The 18,023-nt window shown below is 42.4% G+C and overlaps 1 protein-coding gene across 1 annotated transcript in view; it reads right to left on the bottom strand.

The window, feature by feature from the left end:
- UFL1 (UFM1 specific ligase 1) overlaps positions 1 to 17,690 on the bottom strand; it is a 48,314-nt gene extending 30,624 nt beyond the window's left edge. The window contains exons 1-7 of the mRNA XM_065401240.1: positions 17,605 to 17,690; positions 16,396 to 16,541; positions 4,807 to 4,835; positions 3,944 to 4,041; positions 3,291 to 3,405; positions 1,784 to 1,914; positions 1,009 to 1,067 (exon numbers count right to left, since the gene is read on the bottom strand). Coding sequence (XP_065257312.1) covers positions 1,009 to 1,067; positions 1,784 to 1,914; positions 3,291 to 3,405; positions 3,944 to 4,041; positions 4,807 to 4,835; positions 16,396 to 16,541; positions 17,605 to 17,681 — 655 coding nt within the window. The 5' untranslated portion in view covers positions 17,682 to 17,690. The remainder of the gene's footprint in view (positions 1 to 1,008; positions 1,068 to 1,783; positions 1,915 to 3,290; positions 3,406 to 3,943; positions 4,042 to 4,806; positions 4,836 to 16,395; positions 16,542 to 17,604) is intronic.
- Positions 17,691 to 18,023: the final 333 nt, after the last annotated feature.

Genomic DNA, 18,023 nt, shown 5'->3' with positions numbered 1-18,023 from the left:
TGCCTTTCTAATGCTATTTATAAACAACCTCCCCCCCCCCCATTTTTTTAGTACATTTAGTGTTTATCACTAGAGTTAGAGCTGCTCATTTTCTGTTGTGGCCAGGCTAATGTTATTTGGCTTGTTTGAGGAAAGAGGGTGGAGGAATCCTGGGGTCAGCGAGAGGATTGCGGGCATAAGGGAATTAGACTCAGATGTCAGTGGGAGAGCCTAAAGGGGCAGTTAGCCATGTAGAATGAAAGAAGAAAGGGAAGACAGGAACATTAACAGAACAAAGTCATGTGAGGCCCTGAAGGCAAACAAAAGGAGATTAACTTTTATATAAGAAGGGATGAGAAGCCCGCAAATGAAGATAGCGGGATGTGGTTAGTCCACAGACAAGACAGATCTTTGAGGGAGCATTTTGTATAGAATAGAGGAGACATGAGAGCTGGATAGTCGAAGTGTTGCAATAGTTGAGGTGAGATCAAATCAAGGACTACAAAAGGAAATCTTCATGGACTGTAATTTTGTGAGGCTCTTTTTTTTAAATAAAAGAAAAAACAAACAAACAAGAGTGCGATTTATCTCCCTGCTTATTAAGACCTCTAGTTGTGAGCATAACAAAAGCTCTGCCTCAGCTATCGCAAAATAAAGTCAATAAATAAAAATCCTGTGCAGTTAATGTCATTCAGCTATGTGAAATCTGTCCCTTTTGTGTGCTCCATTGATAAAAATACCAGTAGCTGAGCGCACATAATGAAATAGAAGACAAAAATGAATATTGCACTTCTTGCATCATTCCACTCCCTTAGAGGTATTCCATCAATGAGCTTTCATTGCTGTAGATATAGAGACACTTCTTTGAGCTGTGGACAGCACAAGAAGTCTATTACTTATTAAACTGGAAAGGAGACCAATTGCTATTTATTGCAAAAACAATACTAAATACTAAAAGGTTTATTTGAAATGATTAATTCCAACAATAAAGAATCTAAATACATGAAACAAAATCTGAAAGAAACTCACAGTAAAGCAGTTGTTCCTGAAATCCATACCGAGTGATCAAGTTAGTTACAGGAGTAGGCCTATAAAGAATAAAAAGAATAAACATGAAACAGGCCTGGAGAGACTCAAATTGAAGTAGAATCTACAAACAAGACAAGTACCTCTGGACTTTTCCCTCAAGAAAGGTATTTTCTGCAAAACTGATCAAGTGTTTTAGCCAGACTGTTACTGCCAGGTTGTTTAATTTATGAAATTTATAAATTCATACTGGTTTAAAACTGTATTACTACTACTGTAAATATCATATATACACACACAAACTTCTGCTAACTAAGTTCCTGCTCAAGATAGAGCATTAAGATGGCTATTGAACTGATACCCAAATTTCTGAAAAATGAAGTGTGGTTGCTGGATATCAATCTGTAATTATGTCAATGAGGGGGACACTTTCCAGAAAATTAAGAATTCACAGTGAATTCATGACTAGTTTTAGCCAGTTTTTCAAAATATTTTCCCATTGTAATTTAGCTCATTTTAGCTAACTAGTTTTCCCTTTTCTAGGAATAAGCCTTTCCTGCTGCTCAAGTACCTTCGTACATCAGCAGAGGACTGGGCTCACATTACATGTTGCGCCAAAAAAGTACACAAAATTCTCTCTCACAGTAAAATGAATTGTAATTGAAAAGGTCTCATACATATGCCTTTATTTTCTTTTTTGTATATTACAAATAAATCAGATGCATAAAGAATGCTGTAAAACACATTTCTACATACAGATATTTGTGTCAGGGCTTACCTAGTAATGGCACTGAACAGACCACGAATGCGTGCCCGATGCCGGGCTACAAATGCCTCTGTAAAAATCACTCCTTTGTTGTCCTGATCTATCTGGCCATGGATAATCCTACCCAGACGGGGGGACAATGTCTGTGAACAGAAGTTATGATAAATGCGGGTACGACAGTTTACAGTTACACAGCATAGAAGAAAATATATTTAAGCTGTAGATTAGAAAGTTAATTTGTCTAAATAATCAACGTATTGAGAAATAAGAAGGCATTTTAAATGGTAATTATTACTGGAGAACATTGAGAAGATACTATAAAAAACACACAGATTGTGTGTGTGAGTTCGTTTTATTTTGACCCAACTGCAATCACCAGGTTAAAGTAGCTTTCTTAATAATACATACAATGACCTGAATTATGTAATGACTATTCCCTCTCCCACACATATTACAATCTTTACAGGTGAATGAAGAACCAACACATTGTGAAAGAAACCCATCTGGTCTTGGATTTCTGGGGCTGCACATTCATGTTAAATCCTTTGTGTCTGTGACAAAGGAAGTCCCTGACCCACTCTTCTGAGATGTCAGAGTAGAAATTAACAGCAAGAAATTAAAAATAAAATAAAAAAACCCAGACAAAAGGAAAAAGATTGGAATCGGCGTTCAAATTAGTAACTTAAAACATTCAGATTATCTGAGACAAAAAAAGAAACTGTATGTGTATATATTCTGTACAATGTGTTTAGAAGATGACTAAAGCCAGAAGGGACCATTGTGATCATCTAGTTTGAATACCTGCATAACACAGGCCATAGGACTTCCCTTTCAATGAAGACTTTGAAAAAGAGCTTCTCTCATTGAAAGGGAAGTCCTATGGCCTGTTTTGGAAAAACATTCATTCTTAATTTAAAAATTTCCAGTGATAGAGGATCTCCTGCACAACCCTTGGTAAGTTGTTCCAATGCTGAATTACTCTTACAGTTAAAAATGTGGATCTTAATATATAGTCTAAATTTGTCTAGTTTCAACTTCCAGCCCATGGATATTGTTATACATTTCTCCTCTAGATTGAAGAGCACTCCTATTATCAAATTTCTGTTCCCCAGGTAGGTACTTATAGATTGTGATCAAGTTCAGCCCTGAACCTTCTCTTTGATAAGCTAACGAGACTGAGACCCTTAAGTCTTTCACCCAAAGGCAGTTTTTCAAATCCTTTGATCACACTCTTAAAGTATGTTCATTCCTTTTTCCTAAAGGATCACAATGGCTGAGAGGAAACCTAGCTCAGTTCAGATACTGGAATTCTGTACTGGCAAATTTTAACCTAAATCAGTTCATAGCCGCTAAAATGCAAACCTGAGAGATTTAATACTGACCTGCTTAGGACACTACCCAAGACTTCATATAACTATCATCTTTGTTTCCTGGACAATAAAGTTGCTATAAGAGGGAAATATTTCTTCAAATCAGAATTCAACGTTTCTATATGAAAGGGTAGATAACATGCAGTAACCTGTATCAAGAAGTCTCCTGGAAGGTCGTATGCCTTGCAGAGTTCAGATATTGTCACCTGACCAGTTTCCTGTAGTTTATCGTTTATTTCTTCTGCTAATTGGTCTAGGTAACTCCTTATGTAAAACCAGGAAGAAAAGACATTAGTGTGACGTTCCCAATTCAACTTGCATCTTTTTACATATAGTTATCCTGCCTCATTATTAATTTATTTGTTCAGAGTAAACATTTTTCCAGAGTATGCATAAATACACTGGAACTTACTGTAAAATAGCAATAGATGGGCTGTGGGAATTCATCTTGCTCAGTACAACTATTACAGGGAAAAGGTTGTATTTTTAAAATTCTGCTAACCAACCCACTAGTCTGCAACCTGTTCCTTTATTTCCTTATATGGAACAATAAGAATTAACTTCACAACCCCCTCATAAAAACACACCCATTTTTTCCTCTCAAAGGGACCTGAACATGGATTTTTATGGGAGACGAGGGTGCTCAGCACGTCACTGGTTCTGGTCCACGAAAGTCTATTCTCTGCCTCAAGAATAAGCTCTGAAGCATAATTAATAATAGAAGACTATAGTTATACTGCACCTATAACATCTAAAGTCATATCTCTGGACCACTGTATACATTCCTCCTGAAGATACTCACTCATTTATAAACTGTCCCAGCACCAGCTGAATAGTTCTGTCTGATTTAACAATGTCATTAGCTCGGCTTTCAATATGGACCAGGTCTACATTTATTATCTGGAAAAAAATAAATCCATCAGTCCCTTAAATTCAAATTAATTTTCAGACATTAAGACACTATACTTTGAAAAGGATATCTGCTTTTTATTTGCTCTATCATATTTATGTGCAAGTAAGTCTGGGGCTTGGAACAGAAGTGTTTGTGCTTTTAAAAAAATCTCTTGCAATTACGACTAGGTTAAAGGGTCCAAGAAAATTAAGATTTTTGTAAAGCTCTGAACAGAAACATTCATTGTCTTATAGAAAGTTTTCTGATTTCAAGCAATTTTGCTCGAGACAGAAGGAAAAATTACTCACAGAAGATTACTGGGGGATAGAGGTTAGTGGAAACAAGAGATTAATGAAGGAAGAGAGAGGACCCATGCAAAATTTATTATATTTCACTGTATGACCCCATCGCTCTAAATTTTAGCAAAGGCAGACATTTCTTATCCACCTGTACTTCTCAATTTAAGAAAGCAGAGCTATTCAAATCATCAAGAAAGCCCTGCTTCTTTTTTTAGGGGCAATTTTAAAGAGTGTCACAGTACTACAGAGTGTAGTAATATTTATCTCAAAATCAGAATAAGCATGAATACAACATTTGTGAAGTGATACACAAATGGACAAAGTAGTCAAAGTTAGTGAGAAGTGCCACCAATTTTGCAACTGCTGCTATACAGTACTTTAATATCAGCACTTACTTGGAGACTGACTGATGCATTATAAATGGAGAAACATAGAAACAAAAAGTATATGCATTTTTTTATAACAAAAAATTACCTGTTGTAAGTCAACAATGTTTACTCGACCTTTGAAAAAATACAAATATAATTTAAGTATTTAGTACATCAAATAGCTTTGAACAGGTTTATAATGCAGCACAGCCAATCAAGTATGAACTTTATTTCATTATTTTTTTAGTGATCACAAGGAGTGTGATTGACAGCATTTTAAGCTGAAATCTGTTTAATCAGAGGAAAATATCCACACAATGGCAGCCACAGTGCAAGATTCCCCATGACACCCTACCCTATGTGCCTAAAGACAACGTTAACACAGTTTCTCTAAAGGTAGAAGAATTGTTGAGACTCTTCCCCCTTTACCTCTGTGCTGAAACTGTCAAGTTATGATGCCAACAAAACATGAAGAAGTGGTTACTCACCCTGTGCAGTAACTGTGGTTCTTCAAGATGTGTCCTGTCCCCCTAAGGGTGCTCCATTCTAGGTGCACTTGCACTCCCTGCGCTTTTGATAGGAGATTGCTCATAGCAATGTCCATTAGGCCTGCACTTGCGTGTTACTCAGCCTCATGCCCCACACTGTTGCTAGATAGCATTGCACAGGCTAACCTCCACGAAGCCCCATGACAGAAGGAAAGGAGAGCGGGTAGTGGAGAACACATGGGAACACACACCTCAAAGAACCACAGTTACTGCACAGGGTGAATGACCATTTCTTCTTCAAGTAGTGTCCCCATGAATGCCCCACTCTAGCTGACTACCAAGCAGTTCCCCTTTAAGGAGGAGGGAGCTTCAGAGTCCAGTTCAGTATGGAAGAAAGTACAGCTGAGCCAAACATGGTATCAGAAGCAGTGTCATGAATTATTACAGCAAATGTATGGATAGAAGTCCAAGTTGTGCCTTTACATACTACAATGATAGGAGTGATAGGATCATCACTGCAAGTGTCACCATTCTGAATTTTTGTGCCTTCACAAATGTGTTGAGGAGTCTTAAATCTAGGATGGGTCTCCAACCATCATTTTTTTTTATCGGAACCAGGAAATACCTGGAATAAAACCCCTTCCCACTGAGCTGTGTGGAACTTGATTCTATAGTACACAGGTGTAGAAAAGAGTCTATTTCCTGCCATAGCAGGTTCTCGTGGGAGGAGTCCCTGAAGAGGGAAGGAGGGTTGGTGAGCAGAAGAGAATTGAAGTGGATAGAGTACCCTGTGTAAATGATCTCTAAAACCCATTTGTCCGTAGTTATGGTGAAGGCAGTTGCCGAATGGAGGAAGGCATGTGAAGCATTACAGCTGGTAAGAAAGAGGATGGCAGCTCAGGACCCCAACCATCCCATCAAAATTGATCCTTTGAAGAGCAAAGTTGTGAAGTTGAAGGCTGGGAGATGGGTAGTTTCCTCCTCTGAAACCTCTGCCTTTTGTGGTGAGGTTTGTATGGCCTCTGCTAACTCAAAAACTGCACAGGATGGGAATCTGTGCTTTCTGGGACCTACTAAATTTTCTCTTCAGAGCACGTGTGTAGCTCCCCAGAGATTGTAAAGTGGCTCTTCAAACTTTTAATGTATGCAGGGATTCATGTGTATTGACAGCAAACAACTTAGTGCCTTCAAAAGGAAGGTCCTCTATCATATTCTGGACCTGCTTTGGGAAGCCAGGAAGCCCTCTTCATAACTATTGCTGTAGAAATAGAATAAGTAGTAGCATTGGCAGCATTGAGAGAAGCCTGCAGAGATATCCTGTGAGGAGTTGGCTTTCTGCAATAATTGACTGGAACTGCTCTCTGTGTTCTGTCGGCAGATGGTCAATAAAGGAGTTTAGCTTGGTATAATTTGTGTAGTTGTACTTCGCCAGTAAGGCCAGGTAGTTGGCGATTCTAAACTGTAAAGTAGTTGAAGAATCTATGATAAAAATCATAAGCATCAAAATCTGAGTGTAGATTTAGTGTAGTTCTGCCTACCACGTTTGTTAACTGCCTCAACCACCAAGGAATTAAGAGATGGGTGAGAAAATAAAAATTATGACTCCTTAGAGCAGGGATCGGCAACCTTTGGCACACGGCCTGCCAGGGTAAGCACCCTGGCGGGCCGGGCCGGTTTGTTTACCTGCCGCGTCCACAGGTTTGGCCGATCGCAACTCCCACTGGCCACGGTTCGTCGCTCCAGGCCAATGGGGGCTACGGGAAGCGGTTGCAGGCCGAGGGATATGCTGGCTGCTGCTTCCTGCACCCTCATTGGCTTGGAGCGGTGAACTGCGGCCAGTGGGAGCCGCGATCGGCTGAACCTGCAGACGCAGCAGGTAAATAAACCGGAACGGCCCGCCAGGGTGCTTATCCTGGTGGGCCGCGTGCCCAAGGTTGCCGATCCCTGCCTTAGAGGGAAATATTTTTTGGCTGTCCTTTTGCACGTGTAAGAAATTGAGGCCAGAATATGCCAGATGACCTTTGCAGGATCCAGGAGTGCCTTGTTGACTGGCAGGGCAATGCGGGCAGAAGAGGCTATATGGAGGATGTCAAACAGCTTCTGATGCGGTTCTTCAATGCAGTGACTCCCAACCTTTCCAGATTACTTTGAGGAGTCTGATTGGTCTTGTGTACCCCCAAGTTTCACCTCACTTAAAAAATAATTGCTCACAAATCCAGACAAAAATACAAAAGTATCACAGCACACAATTCCTGGAAAATTGCTTACTTTCTTATTTTTACCATATAATTATAAAATAAATCAATTGGAATATAAATATTGTACTTACATTTCAGCGTACAGTATACAGAGTAGAATAAACAAGTCATTCTCTGTATGAAATTTTAGTTTGCACTGATTTTGCTAGTGTTTTTTATGCAGCCTCTTGTAAAACTAGGCAAATCGCTAGATGAGTTGATGTACCCCCTGGAAGATCTCTGTTTAACCCCAGGGGTACACGTATCACTGGTTGAGAACTACTGCTTCAATCTTCTCAAGAGGGATCTGTAAAGAATCCACGATGCTCTTGATGAGATCCTGAAACTGCTTAAAATCGCCAGCCAGGGATAGTGGAGGTGGCATGACAGCTTCATCCAGGGGTTCCAGTATGGCCAAGAGGATGGCACATATAGCATGGATGGTGGAATCCATAGGTGCTCATCCCAGCGGAATGGTAGCTGTGGACATCTGTCATGAGTGAGCGCTGGCTCCTTAGGAAAAGGCTCCCATAGGGGCGGAGTGGAGAGCCTGGAACAGATATTTGGGAGGTTGAGGCAAAATCTTCCTCAGAATCCTTCTCCTCTAAGTCACTTGGTAATGGTGAGAGAGCAGAAGGAGCTTGAGGTATCACCATCAGTACCGGGCAGGTGTCGGGAGATCTGGAAGTTCTTGGTGCCAAAAAGATATAGGTGTTGAACAATGGTGAATCAAGAGTCTCGAACGCTCTGAGGTCTTGGAGAAACCAGATATCTTACAGTACTGACAGCATTGTTGGTATCGTGTCCAGGGCTTGTGCTGAAGTAACAGTAGCGATGGTAATGTGAGTATCAAACGCTCCGGGCAGAATCCAGACAGAGCCCAACCAATCTTTTCCAGTACCATGGTAGAGCTCTTCTTGCCGCTGCGGTCTCCTGTTAGTATCAAAGGTCTCTCAGAACCTGATGTTTTAGGGGTTCTTCACTTAGCGGAGCTCTCGGTACTTGAGAAATCAGCAGCCTCAGGGATACCATGTCTGAGACCGATGGGATCCGAGGGAGCTGATGTATTTGATTTCTTTGATGTAGGTTCCCTACCTGGAGAACTTGGAGCACGGTCACTGGAAGACTTATGAGAGGAATCTTGGGTCTTCCTCTTAGATGCCCTTGAGGAGTGCGGTTCAGAGGCAGCTGACTTACTCGGAAATTGGTGTATGCAAGGGGGAGGAGGGTGAAGAGTTCTTGATCTGTGTCAGAGCCCAGACGCAGCAAGTTCTCCATCTTAAGGAGTCAAAGTTTATCTCCCTGTTCTTTCTGGCTCTAGATTTTAACGCCAGACAGAAGTTGCACTTTTGGGAAATATGACATTCCCTAAGGCAATGGATGCAGCGGGAGTGTCCATCACTCACTGGGATTGCCTCCCAGCATGACAGGCAACGCCTGAATCCGGGAGAACCAAGCATACCCTTGGAAAGGGCAAAACATCCTCAGGGGCGGGGGGGATGATCTAAAAAAAAAAATCTATATAGATATATAGATATATATATATAGATATATATAAACTTTTTTTAAAAATACAACTAACTAATTACTTTAATACACTAAGTACAAAAGCTAAGAGAACACAGTTGAGCCAAAACCTGAGGTGCTGGAACAATTTGTATAATGGGGGTGCTGAGAGCCATTGAATCAAATTATCAGGGGGTAGCCGTGTTAGTCTGTATACACAAAAACAACAAGGAGTCATCTCATCAAAAGAGCTTTAAACTAGGAATTCGGGGGAGACGGTTGGGAGATGTCCAGTTAATCTCCACGCCAGATTACAACATTGAGAAGGAGGGTGACGAGACAAGAACTGATATAGCCAGGGGGAAGAGATTGGACATAAGGAAGACGGGGGGGATGGATACTAGACTAGTAGGTCATACTGGCGGTACGGTGTCCGTACCAAATTGGATAACTAATGTGAGAGAGGCTAAACGGCATAAATTAAGATGTTTATACACCAATGCGAGAAGCCTAGGTAACAAAATGGAGGAATTGGAGCTCCTGGTCCGAGAAATGAAATCGGATATCGTAGGAATAACCGAAACGTGGTGGAACGGTAGTCATGACTGGAGTACAGGTATGGAAGGGTATGTGCTGTTTAGGAAAGACCGGAACAAGGGCAAAGGTGGGGGAGTAGCATTGTATGTCAATAATGAGGTAAACTGTAAAGAAACAATAAGTGATGGAATGGATAAGACGGAGTCTGTCTGGGCAATACTCACATTGGGTAAAAAAACTACTAGAGCCTCCCCTGGGATAGTGCTTGGGGTGTGCTACAGACCGCCGGGATCTACCCTGGATATGGACAGAGAACTCTTTAATGTTTTTAGGGAAGTAAATACTAATAGGAACTGTGTAATCATGGGAGACTTTAACTTCCCGGATATAGATTGGGGAACAAATGCTAGTAACAATAATAGGGCTCAGATTTTCCTAGACGTGATAGCTGATGAATTCCTTCATCAAGTAGTTGCTGAACCGACGAGGGGGGATGCCATTTTAGATTTGGTTTTGGTGAGTAGTGAGGACCTCGTTGAGGAAATGGTTGTAGGAGACAACCTTGGCTTGTCTAATTCAAGGTTCTAATTAAACCGAATTAGCATGAGCTAATTCGGTTTAAACTAAATGGAAGGATTAACAGAATTAAATCGGAGACTAGGGTTTACGATTTCAAAAGGGCTAACTTTAATAAATTAAGGCGACTAATTAGGGAAGTGGATTGGACTAACATATTTATGGATCTAAAGGCAGAAGGCGCCTGGGATTATTTCAAGTTGAAGTTGCAGGAGCTGTCGGAGGCCTGTATCCCGAGAAAGGGAAAACGGTTTGTAGACAGGAGATTTAGACCGAGCTGGATGAACGAGCGTCTCAGAGGGGTGATTAAGAAAAAACAGAAAGCGTACAAAGAGTGGAAGAGGGGAGGGATCAGCAAAGAAACCTACCTTATCGAGGTCAGAGCATGTAGAGATGGAGTGAGAAAGGCCAAAAGCCGTGTAGAGTTGGACCTTGCGAGGGGAATTAAAACCAATAGTAAGAGGTTTTATAGCCATATAAATAGGAAGAAAACAAAGAAAGAAGAAGTGGAACCGCTGAAGACTGTAGAAGGAGTGGAGATTAAGGATAATCTAGGCATGGCACAATGTCTAAACGAATATTTTGCATCGGTCTTTAATAAGGCTAATGAAGGGTTTAGGAATAGAGGCAGCGTGACAGAGGGGAATAAAGGAGGGGGGGGGTTGACATTACCGTATCCGAGGTAGAAGCCAAACTCGAACAGCTTAACGGGACTAAATCGGGCGGACCGGATGATCTTCATCCGAGAATATTAAAGGAACTGGCGCGAGAAATTGCAAGCCCGTTAGCGATAATTTTTAATGCATCTGTAAACTCGGGAGTGGTACCGTTGGACTGGAGAATAGCTAATGTGGTTCCTATTTTCAAGAAGGGGGAAAAAAGTGACCCGGGTAACTACAGGCCTGTTAGTTTAACATCTGTAATATGCAAGGTCTTGGAAAAAAATTTGAAGGAGAAAGTGGTTAAGGACCTTGAGGTCAATGGCAATTGGGACAAATTACAACATGGTTTTACGAAAGGCAGATCGTGCCAAACCAACCTGATCTCCTTCTTTGAGAAAGTAACAGATTTTTTAGATAAAGGAAATGCGGTGGATCTAATATACCTCGATTTCAGTAAAGCGTTTGATACGGTACCGCATGAGGAATTATTGGTTAAATTGGAAAAGTTGGGGATCGATATGAAAATCCAGAGGTGGATAAAGAACTGGTTAAAGGGGAGACTGCAGCGGGTCGTACTGAAAGGAGAACTGTCAGGTTGGAGGGAGGTTACCAGTGAGGTTCCTCAAGGTTCGGTTTTGGGTCCGATTTTATTTAATCTATTTATTACTGACCTCGGAACCAAATGTAGAAGTGGGCTCATAAAGTTTGCGGATGACACAAAGTTGGGAGGTATTGCCAATTCGGAGAAGGATCGGGATATCCTGCAGGGAGACTTGGATGACCTTGTAAACTGGAGTAATAGTAATAGGATGAAATTTAATAGTGAGAAGTGTAAGGTGATGCATTTAGAGATGACTAACAAGAATTTTAGTTATATGCTGGGGATGCATCGGTTGGAAGTAACGGAGGAGGAGAAGGACCTCGGAGTCCTGGTTGATCACAGGATGACTATGAGTCGGCAATGTGACGTGGCCGTGAAAAAAGCTAATGCGGTCTTGGGATGCATTAGGCGAGGTATTTCTAGTAGGGATAAGGAGGTGCTGTTTCCGCTATACAAGGCACTGGTGAGACCTCATTTGGAGTACTGTGTGCAGTTCTGGTCTCCCATGTTTAAAAAGGATGAACTCAAACTGGAACGGGTACAGAGAAGGGCCACTAGGATGATCCGAGGAATGGAAAACCTGTCGTATGAAAGGAGACTCGAGGAGCTCGGTTTGTTTACCCTAACCAAAAGGAGGCTGAGGGGGGATATGATTGCTCTCTTTAAATATATCAGAGGGATAAATACCAGGGAGGGAGAGGAATTATTTCAGCTCAGTACTAATGTGGACACGAGAACAAATGGATATAAACTGGCCGTCGGGAAGTTTAGGCTTGAAATTAGATGACGGTTTCTAACCGTCAGAGGGGTGAAGTTCTGGAACAGCCTTCCGAGGGAAACAGTGGAGGCGAAAGACCTCTCTGGCTTTAAGATTAAGCTTGATAAGTTTATGGAGGGGATGGTTTGATGGGATAACGTGATTTTAGTCAATAGGTCAATAACGTGCCATCGCTGGTAATTAGTATCAATGGTCAATGTGGGTCTGGCTGGAGAATCTTGCCCGCATGCTCGGGGTTCTGCTGATCGCCATATTTGGGGTTGGGAAGGAATTTTCCTCCAGGGTAGATTGGCAGAGGCCCTGGAGGTTTTTCGCCTTCCTCCGCAGCATGGGGCAGGGGTCGCTTGCTGGAGGATTCTCTGCGACTTGAAGTCTTTAAATCATGATTTGGGGACTTCAACTGCTGAGTCAAGGGAGAGAATTATTCCAGGAGTGGGTGGGTCAGCTTTTGTGGCCTGCATCATGCGGGAGGTCAGACTAGATGATCATAATGGTCCCTTCTGACCTTAAAGTCTATGAGTCTATGAGTCCGGTACTTGTGGCACCTTAGAGACTAACAAATTTATTAGAGCATAAGCTTTCGTGGGCTTCAACCCACTTCTTCGGATGCATATAGAGTGAAACATATATTGAGGAGATATATATACACACATACAGAGAGCATGAACAGGTGGGAGTTGTCTTACCAAGTCTGAGAGGCCAATTAAGTAAGAGAAAAAAAAAAAACTTTTGAAGTGATAATCAAGATAGCCCAGTACAGACAGTTTGATAAGAAGCAAGTGTGAGAATACTTACAAGGGGAGATAGATTCAATGTTTGTAATGGCTCAGCCATTCCCAATCCCTATTTAGCCCTGAGTTGATTGTGTCTAGTTTGCATATCAATTCCAGCTCAGCAGTTTCTCTTTGGAGTCTGTTTTTGAAGTTTTTCTGTTTTAAGATAGCCACCCGCAGGTCTGTCAAAGAATGGCCAGACAGGTTAAAGTGTTCTCCCACTGGTTTTTGAGTATTATGATTCCTGATGTCAGATTTGTGTCCATTAATTCTTTTGCGTAGAGACTGTCCAGTTTGGCCAATGTACATGGCAGAGGGGCATTGCTGGCACATGATGGCATATATCACATTGGTAGATGTGCAGGTGAACGAGCCCCTGATGGTATGGCTGATGTGATTAGGCCCTATGATGGTGTCACTTGAATAGATATGTGGACAGAGTTGGCATCGGGCTTGGTTACAAGGATAGGTTCCTGGGTCAGTGTTTTTGTTCAGTGATGTGTGGTTGCTGGTGAGTATTTGCTTTAGGTTGGGGGGTTGTCTGTAAGCGAGGACAGGTCTGTCTCCCAAGATCTGTGAGAGTAAAGGATCATCTTTCAGGATAGGTTGTAGATCTCTGATGATGCGCTGGAGAGGTTTTAGTTGGGGGCTGAAGGTGACAGCTAGTGGTGTTCTGTTATTTTCTTTGTTGGCCCTGTCTTGTAGGAGGTGACTTCTGGGTACTCGTCTGGCTCTGTCAATCTGTTTTTTCACTTCAGCAGGTGGGTATTGTAGTTTTAAGAATGCTTGATAGAGATCTTGTAGGTGCTTGTCTCTATCTGAGGGATTGGTAAGACAACTCCCACCTGTTCATGCTCTCTGTATGTGTGTATATATATCTCCTCAATATATGTTTCACTCTATATGCATCCGAAGAAGTGGGTTGAAGCCCACGAAAGCTTATGCTCTAATAAATTTGTTAGTCTCTAAGGTGCCACAAGTACTCCTGTTATTTTTGCGGATACAGACTAACACGGCTGCTACTCTGAAACCTATGAGTCCGGTGGCACCTTAAAGACTAACAGATTTATTTGGGCATAAGTTTTCGTGGGTAAAAAACCCACTTCTTCAAATATCAGAATCAAACTGTAAACCCTGTATATAGTGGAAACCATTTCAAACCACTAGCACCCCTAGTTCCAGCACCTATGGCCAAAACTCAACTTCGTCGTAAGCCATGACAGTTGAGAAGGGACTGAGAAGGGTTAGCCCACACAGTGCCATATAGCAACGGGATGGAGCACAAGGCTGAGTAACATGTATGCACAGGCCAAACGGACACTGCTGAAGAAATCTCTAGTCAAAGGCGCAGGGGATGCAAGTGTACCTAGAGTGGAGCACCCATAAGGACACTACTAGAAGAGGAACACCAGTCTACTAGACATGGAACTGAAACCACCAATCCTTTCCTCATGTGCCAGAAAACTGCTATCAAATGGTAACAAATTTGAACTTTTGCCAAGCTGACAAGGTAATCTTAGGAAAAATCAGCTATAGTGCATGAATGTGGCAGGTGTGTGAACTTATTTTCCAAACCATATGATGATATGAACTTCACACAAGGGGGAAAGACTTCAGATTAACTAGAGGTACCATATGCTTTCTCCACATTCTAATTTAGGCCATGTCTACACTAGGAATGTTTATCCAATACAGCAGGGATCGGCAACCTTTGGCACGCGGCCCACCAGGGTAAGCACCCTGGTGGGCCGGGCCGGTTTGTTTACCTGCCGCATCAGCAGGTTCGGCCGATCGCGGCTCCTGCTGGCCGTGGTTCCCGCTCCAGGCCAATGTGGGCTGTGGGAAGTGGTGGGCAGCACATCCCTCGGCCCGCGCTAGTGGGCGCTGCAATCGGCCGAACCTGCAGACACGGCAGGTAAACAAACCAGCCCAGTCCGCCAGGGTGCTTACCCTGGCGGGCCACGTGCCAAAGGTTGCCGATCCCTGCAATACAGTAAACTATATCAGCAAAGAGGACCTAGGGTGGACGCAGCTATACTGGGAAAGCAGAGCTTTGTATTAGAATAGTAAAATGACTCCACACAGGTAAAACAAGCTATACTGTTTAAAAGTGTAGTTTTACTGGTATAACTGTGTCTGCATTAGGGACTTATGTTGACACAGCTTTTGGGCAGGGATCATACCTCTTCGCACCTCTGACTGATAGAGTTATGTTGGTAGAAATCTGTAGGCTAAACTACCCATTTGCTATAGACAAATGGGTAGTTTAAGCCATATATGCTCCCTGTGCATCTAAACCATACCTAATACAGCAAAGCTTTTACTACTGTTCACTCTGTGATATCATATAGACATGGAAGAATAGGCTGGATATTATTCTATATTTCTACATCAACAAAATTGATTCTAAATTCTGATTGAGACATTTTTATTGCTAGTGATGTTGTAAGAGGCAGAAACAAATATGATTTTCAGATTCTGAGTCAAGGTTGCAGGCCTCGTTCTGAGGCCTCATCTATTTTAGAAAATTTAGAAAATTTGCACTGATGAAACTAAGTCAATTGAACATCAAATCTAGTTACACCAGTGCAAACTTCCAATACAGATGTTCTTAAATTGGTTTAAATTACAATTCCTATGGCTGTAATGCATCTATATTAGAGGTTTTCACTGGTGTAATTATATTGGTTTTAAATTGATAGTTATATTATTGTAAGTTTTCTAACAGATACACACACCTTTCAAAACTAATCTACTTGTGAAGTGAGTATTTGAGAAGTCAAACCTCATCATGGAACGTTTTAGATCCACTTTTCTGATTATAACTGCACATACATTTATTCCTCCACAGAGGAAAATGGTTGGTTAGTTGAGTGATTTGCTTGATTCAACAACCTTCTTTAACTTGTCTTTGAAAACTGTCTAAATATACCAGTCATGTTTAGATAATTTCTGACCATTAAATAACAATGTTCAGTACAAAACAAAACCACCCATATACACATGCAAATGCTTATTTTGTACTACAAGATCAGGCTTTAAGTGCCCACAAAAGTACAATGAATTTTTTCAGTCTTACTCACACTTTTAATCTGATAGTGATGGAGTCATTAACAATCATTAAACACAGCACTACATTTACTGAATTTATAAAAATCTATTTTATTTACTATACATATAAGATATGAACAATATTAATGCCCATAAGATATCAAAGCACATATTTTGGCTTATAGTATAGATATATATATATCAGCAATTTATTACGGGCGCTAAAAGATTTCTTTTTGTGCGTTGTAACATCCTTGTCCTATATTCTTGATACTACAAAATAAGGTAACTGACAATTCTGGTTCACAACCAGCCAGTGGCCGGACTTTGGAAGGGAGACAATCCTCAATGAAGCAACAGGGAAATGCAAATTTAAGTAATATTAAGTTTATTGAAGGACAAAGGCAATCTTTGAATCCCCAAATTATTTTCTATGATCTTGCTATTAATTTAACTGAAGTGAAGAAAAACAAATGCAACTCTTACCACCACAAACATGAAGCTCATCCTGTATTTCTCTGCTAATCTGTGCTGGAGTGATATACTCCTTTCCATCAAGCGTATGCACTACATCCAGCTGCTTTTCAGCAATCAGCTTAGCAACAATCTCTATGCAGTTACGTTCAGACAGCCTGTGGACGTTATAAAGAGTAACCAAGTCATTTTAAATTAGAACTTCTAATTTTGGGATAAATAACTGAAGCTTTTCAAATTTTACAAACTGAACGATTATTTTGCTATTCTCTGCACACAACTTTCAGTATGTCAATTTCATACAAAATCCTAATTCTCTTTTCATTTTAAAAACATGGTCTTAGTACCTGCAAACGTTCCTAGAAATGATTAACTTTATTCATGTGAGTAGTATCATTGAAGTCAGTTTCCTTGCTCTCATGGATAGTCAATGTTTCAATGAGACCACTCACATCAGCAAAGTTAAGCTCTTTGTCAACTTTGCAGGATGAGGCCCTATGATTGTAATTTGTTACTTTGGCATTTGATTTTGAAATTAGTTAAAACAATTAAGCAAATGACTGCCCCCACTTATACAAATTACAATTGTTTGTCAAGACAGATAAAGACAAAGCACTACCAAAAGATTAAATATTTAGCTGATCCGCTGATGTGGATAAATAGGAGGCTGGAAATGAAAAGGGCGCTATCAGTTTGAAATCCCATCAACTTTAAAATATGAGTTGTTAGTTTCACTTGTCCATTTCTGTAGTTTTACCATCACCGCTTTCCTATTTCAAAAATGGGTTTTCTCCCGTGAGGTGCCAGACCCAAACAAACACTGGCTGACTCTGCAGTGACGGCGCAGGACGCACTGGGCACGGAGCAAGGAAAGTATTTTCTACTCCAATTTCAGCCACAGTAACCTTGTTATGATCCGGGCCGCGGTGCGCTCGACACTTCACCGTCCCCAGTGCAGGGCGCTGCATACTGCCCGCCCCACACCCCACTGGGCAGAGTGCTCCTCCTTCCCCCTCCCCCCCACACACAGAGTCCTGGCCACCGGACCTCCCCACAACCGTTAAACACGCAGTGCCCGGCGCTGTCCATCCCCCCCCAGCGCTTGGGCTCCGGGGTTCCGCGGGCCGAGTCCGGGGGGGAGGAGGGGGACGCGTGCGTAGCTGGGCTCCTCCTCTCGGTCGCCAGGACTCGGCGGGGGAGGGGGTACCCCAGTCCCCTCACCTCTGCGCCGCCTCGGCGAACTGCGCCCGCTGAAAGTCGGCAGCCAGTCTGCGGATCTCCTCCCAGGCGGCCGCCATCGCTGCCCCCGCCGTAGGCACACGTCAGCCTAGCCACCGGGCTACGGGCCGCGCGCAGGGACATACCGCTACGGCGCGTCAACGATAGCGTTCGCCTCCCCACAGCGCCCCCTAGAGAGGGGAAGCAGTAGCGCAGGGACAGCGGCTCCGCTCCGCTCCCCGCCCCGAGTGGGAGGCGGGGTTCCCTGCGCCCGCCCAGCCCTGGGCTTGCGGGGCTTCGATCCCGCGTGGAGCTGAAACGGGACAGGAGCCTTTTTAAAGACCTGCCCCCACGAAACCCTCCAGTCCTCAGCCCAGGGCCGGCTCCTTTCCAGCCTGCCTGGGGCAAGTCATGGCACCAGG

Source organism: Emys orbicularis, chromosome 3 (genome assembly GCF_028017835.1).
Source record: "Emys orbicularis isolate rEmyOrb1 chromosome 3, rEmyOrb1.hap1, whole genome shotgun sequence".
NCBI lineage: Eukaryota > Metazoa > Chordata > Testudines > Emydidae > Emys > Emys orbicularis.
This window is presented reverse-complemented; position numbering and strand designations above follow the sequence as displayed.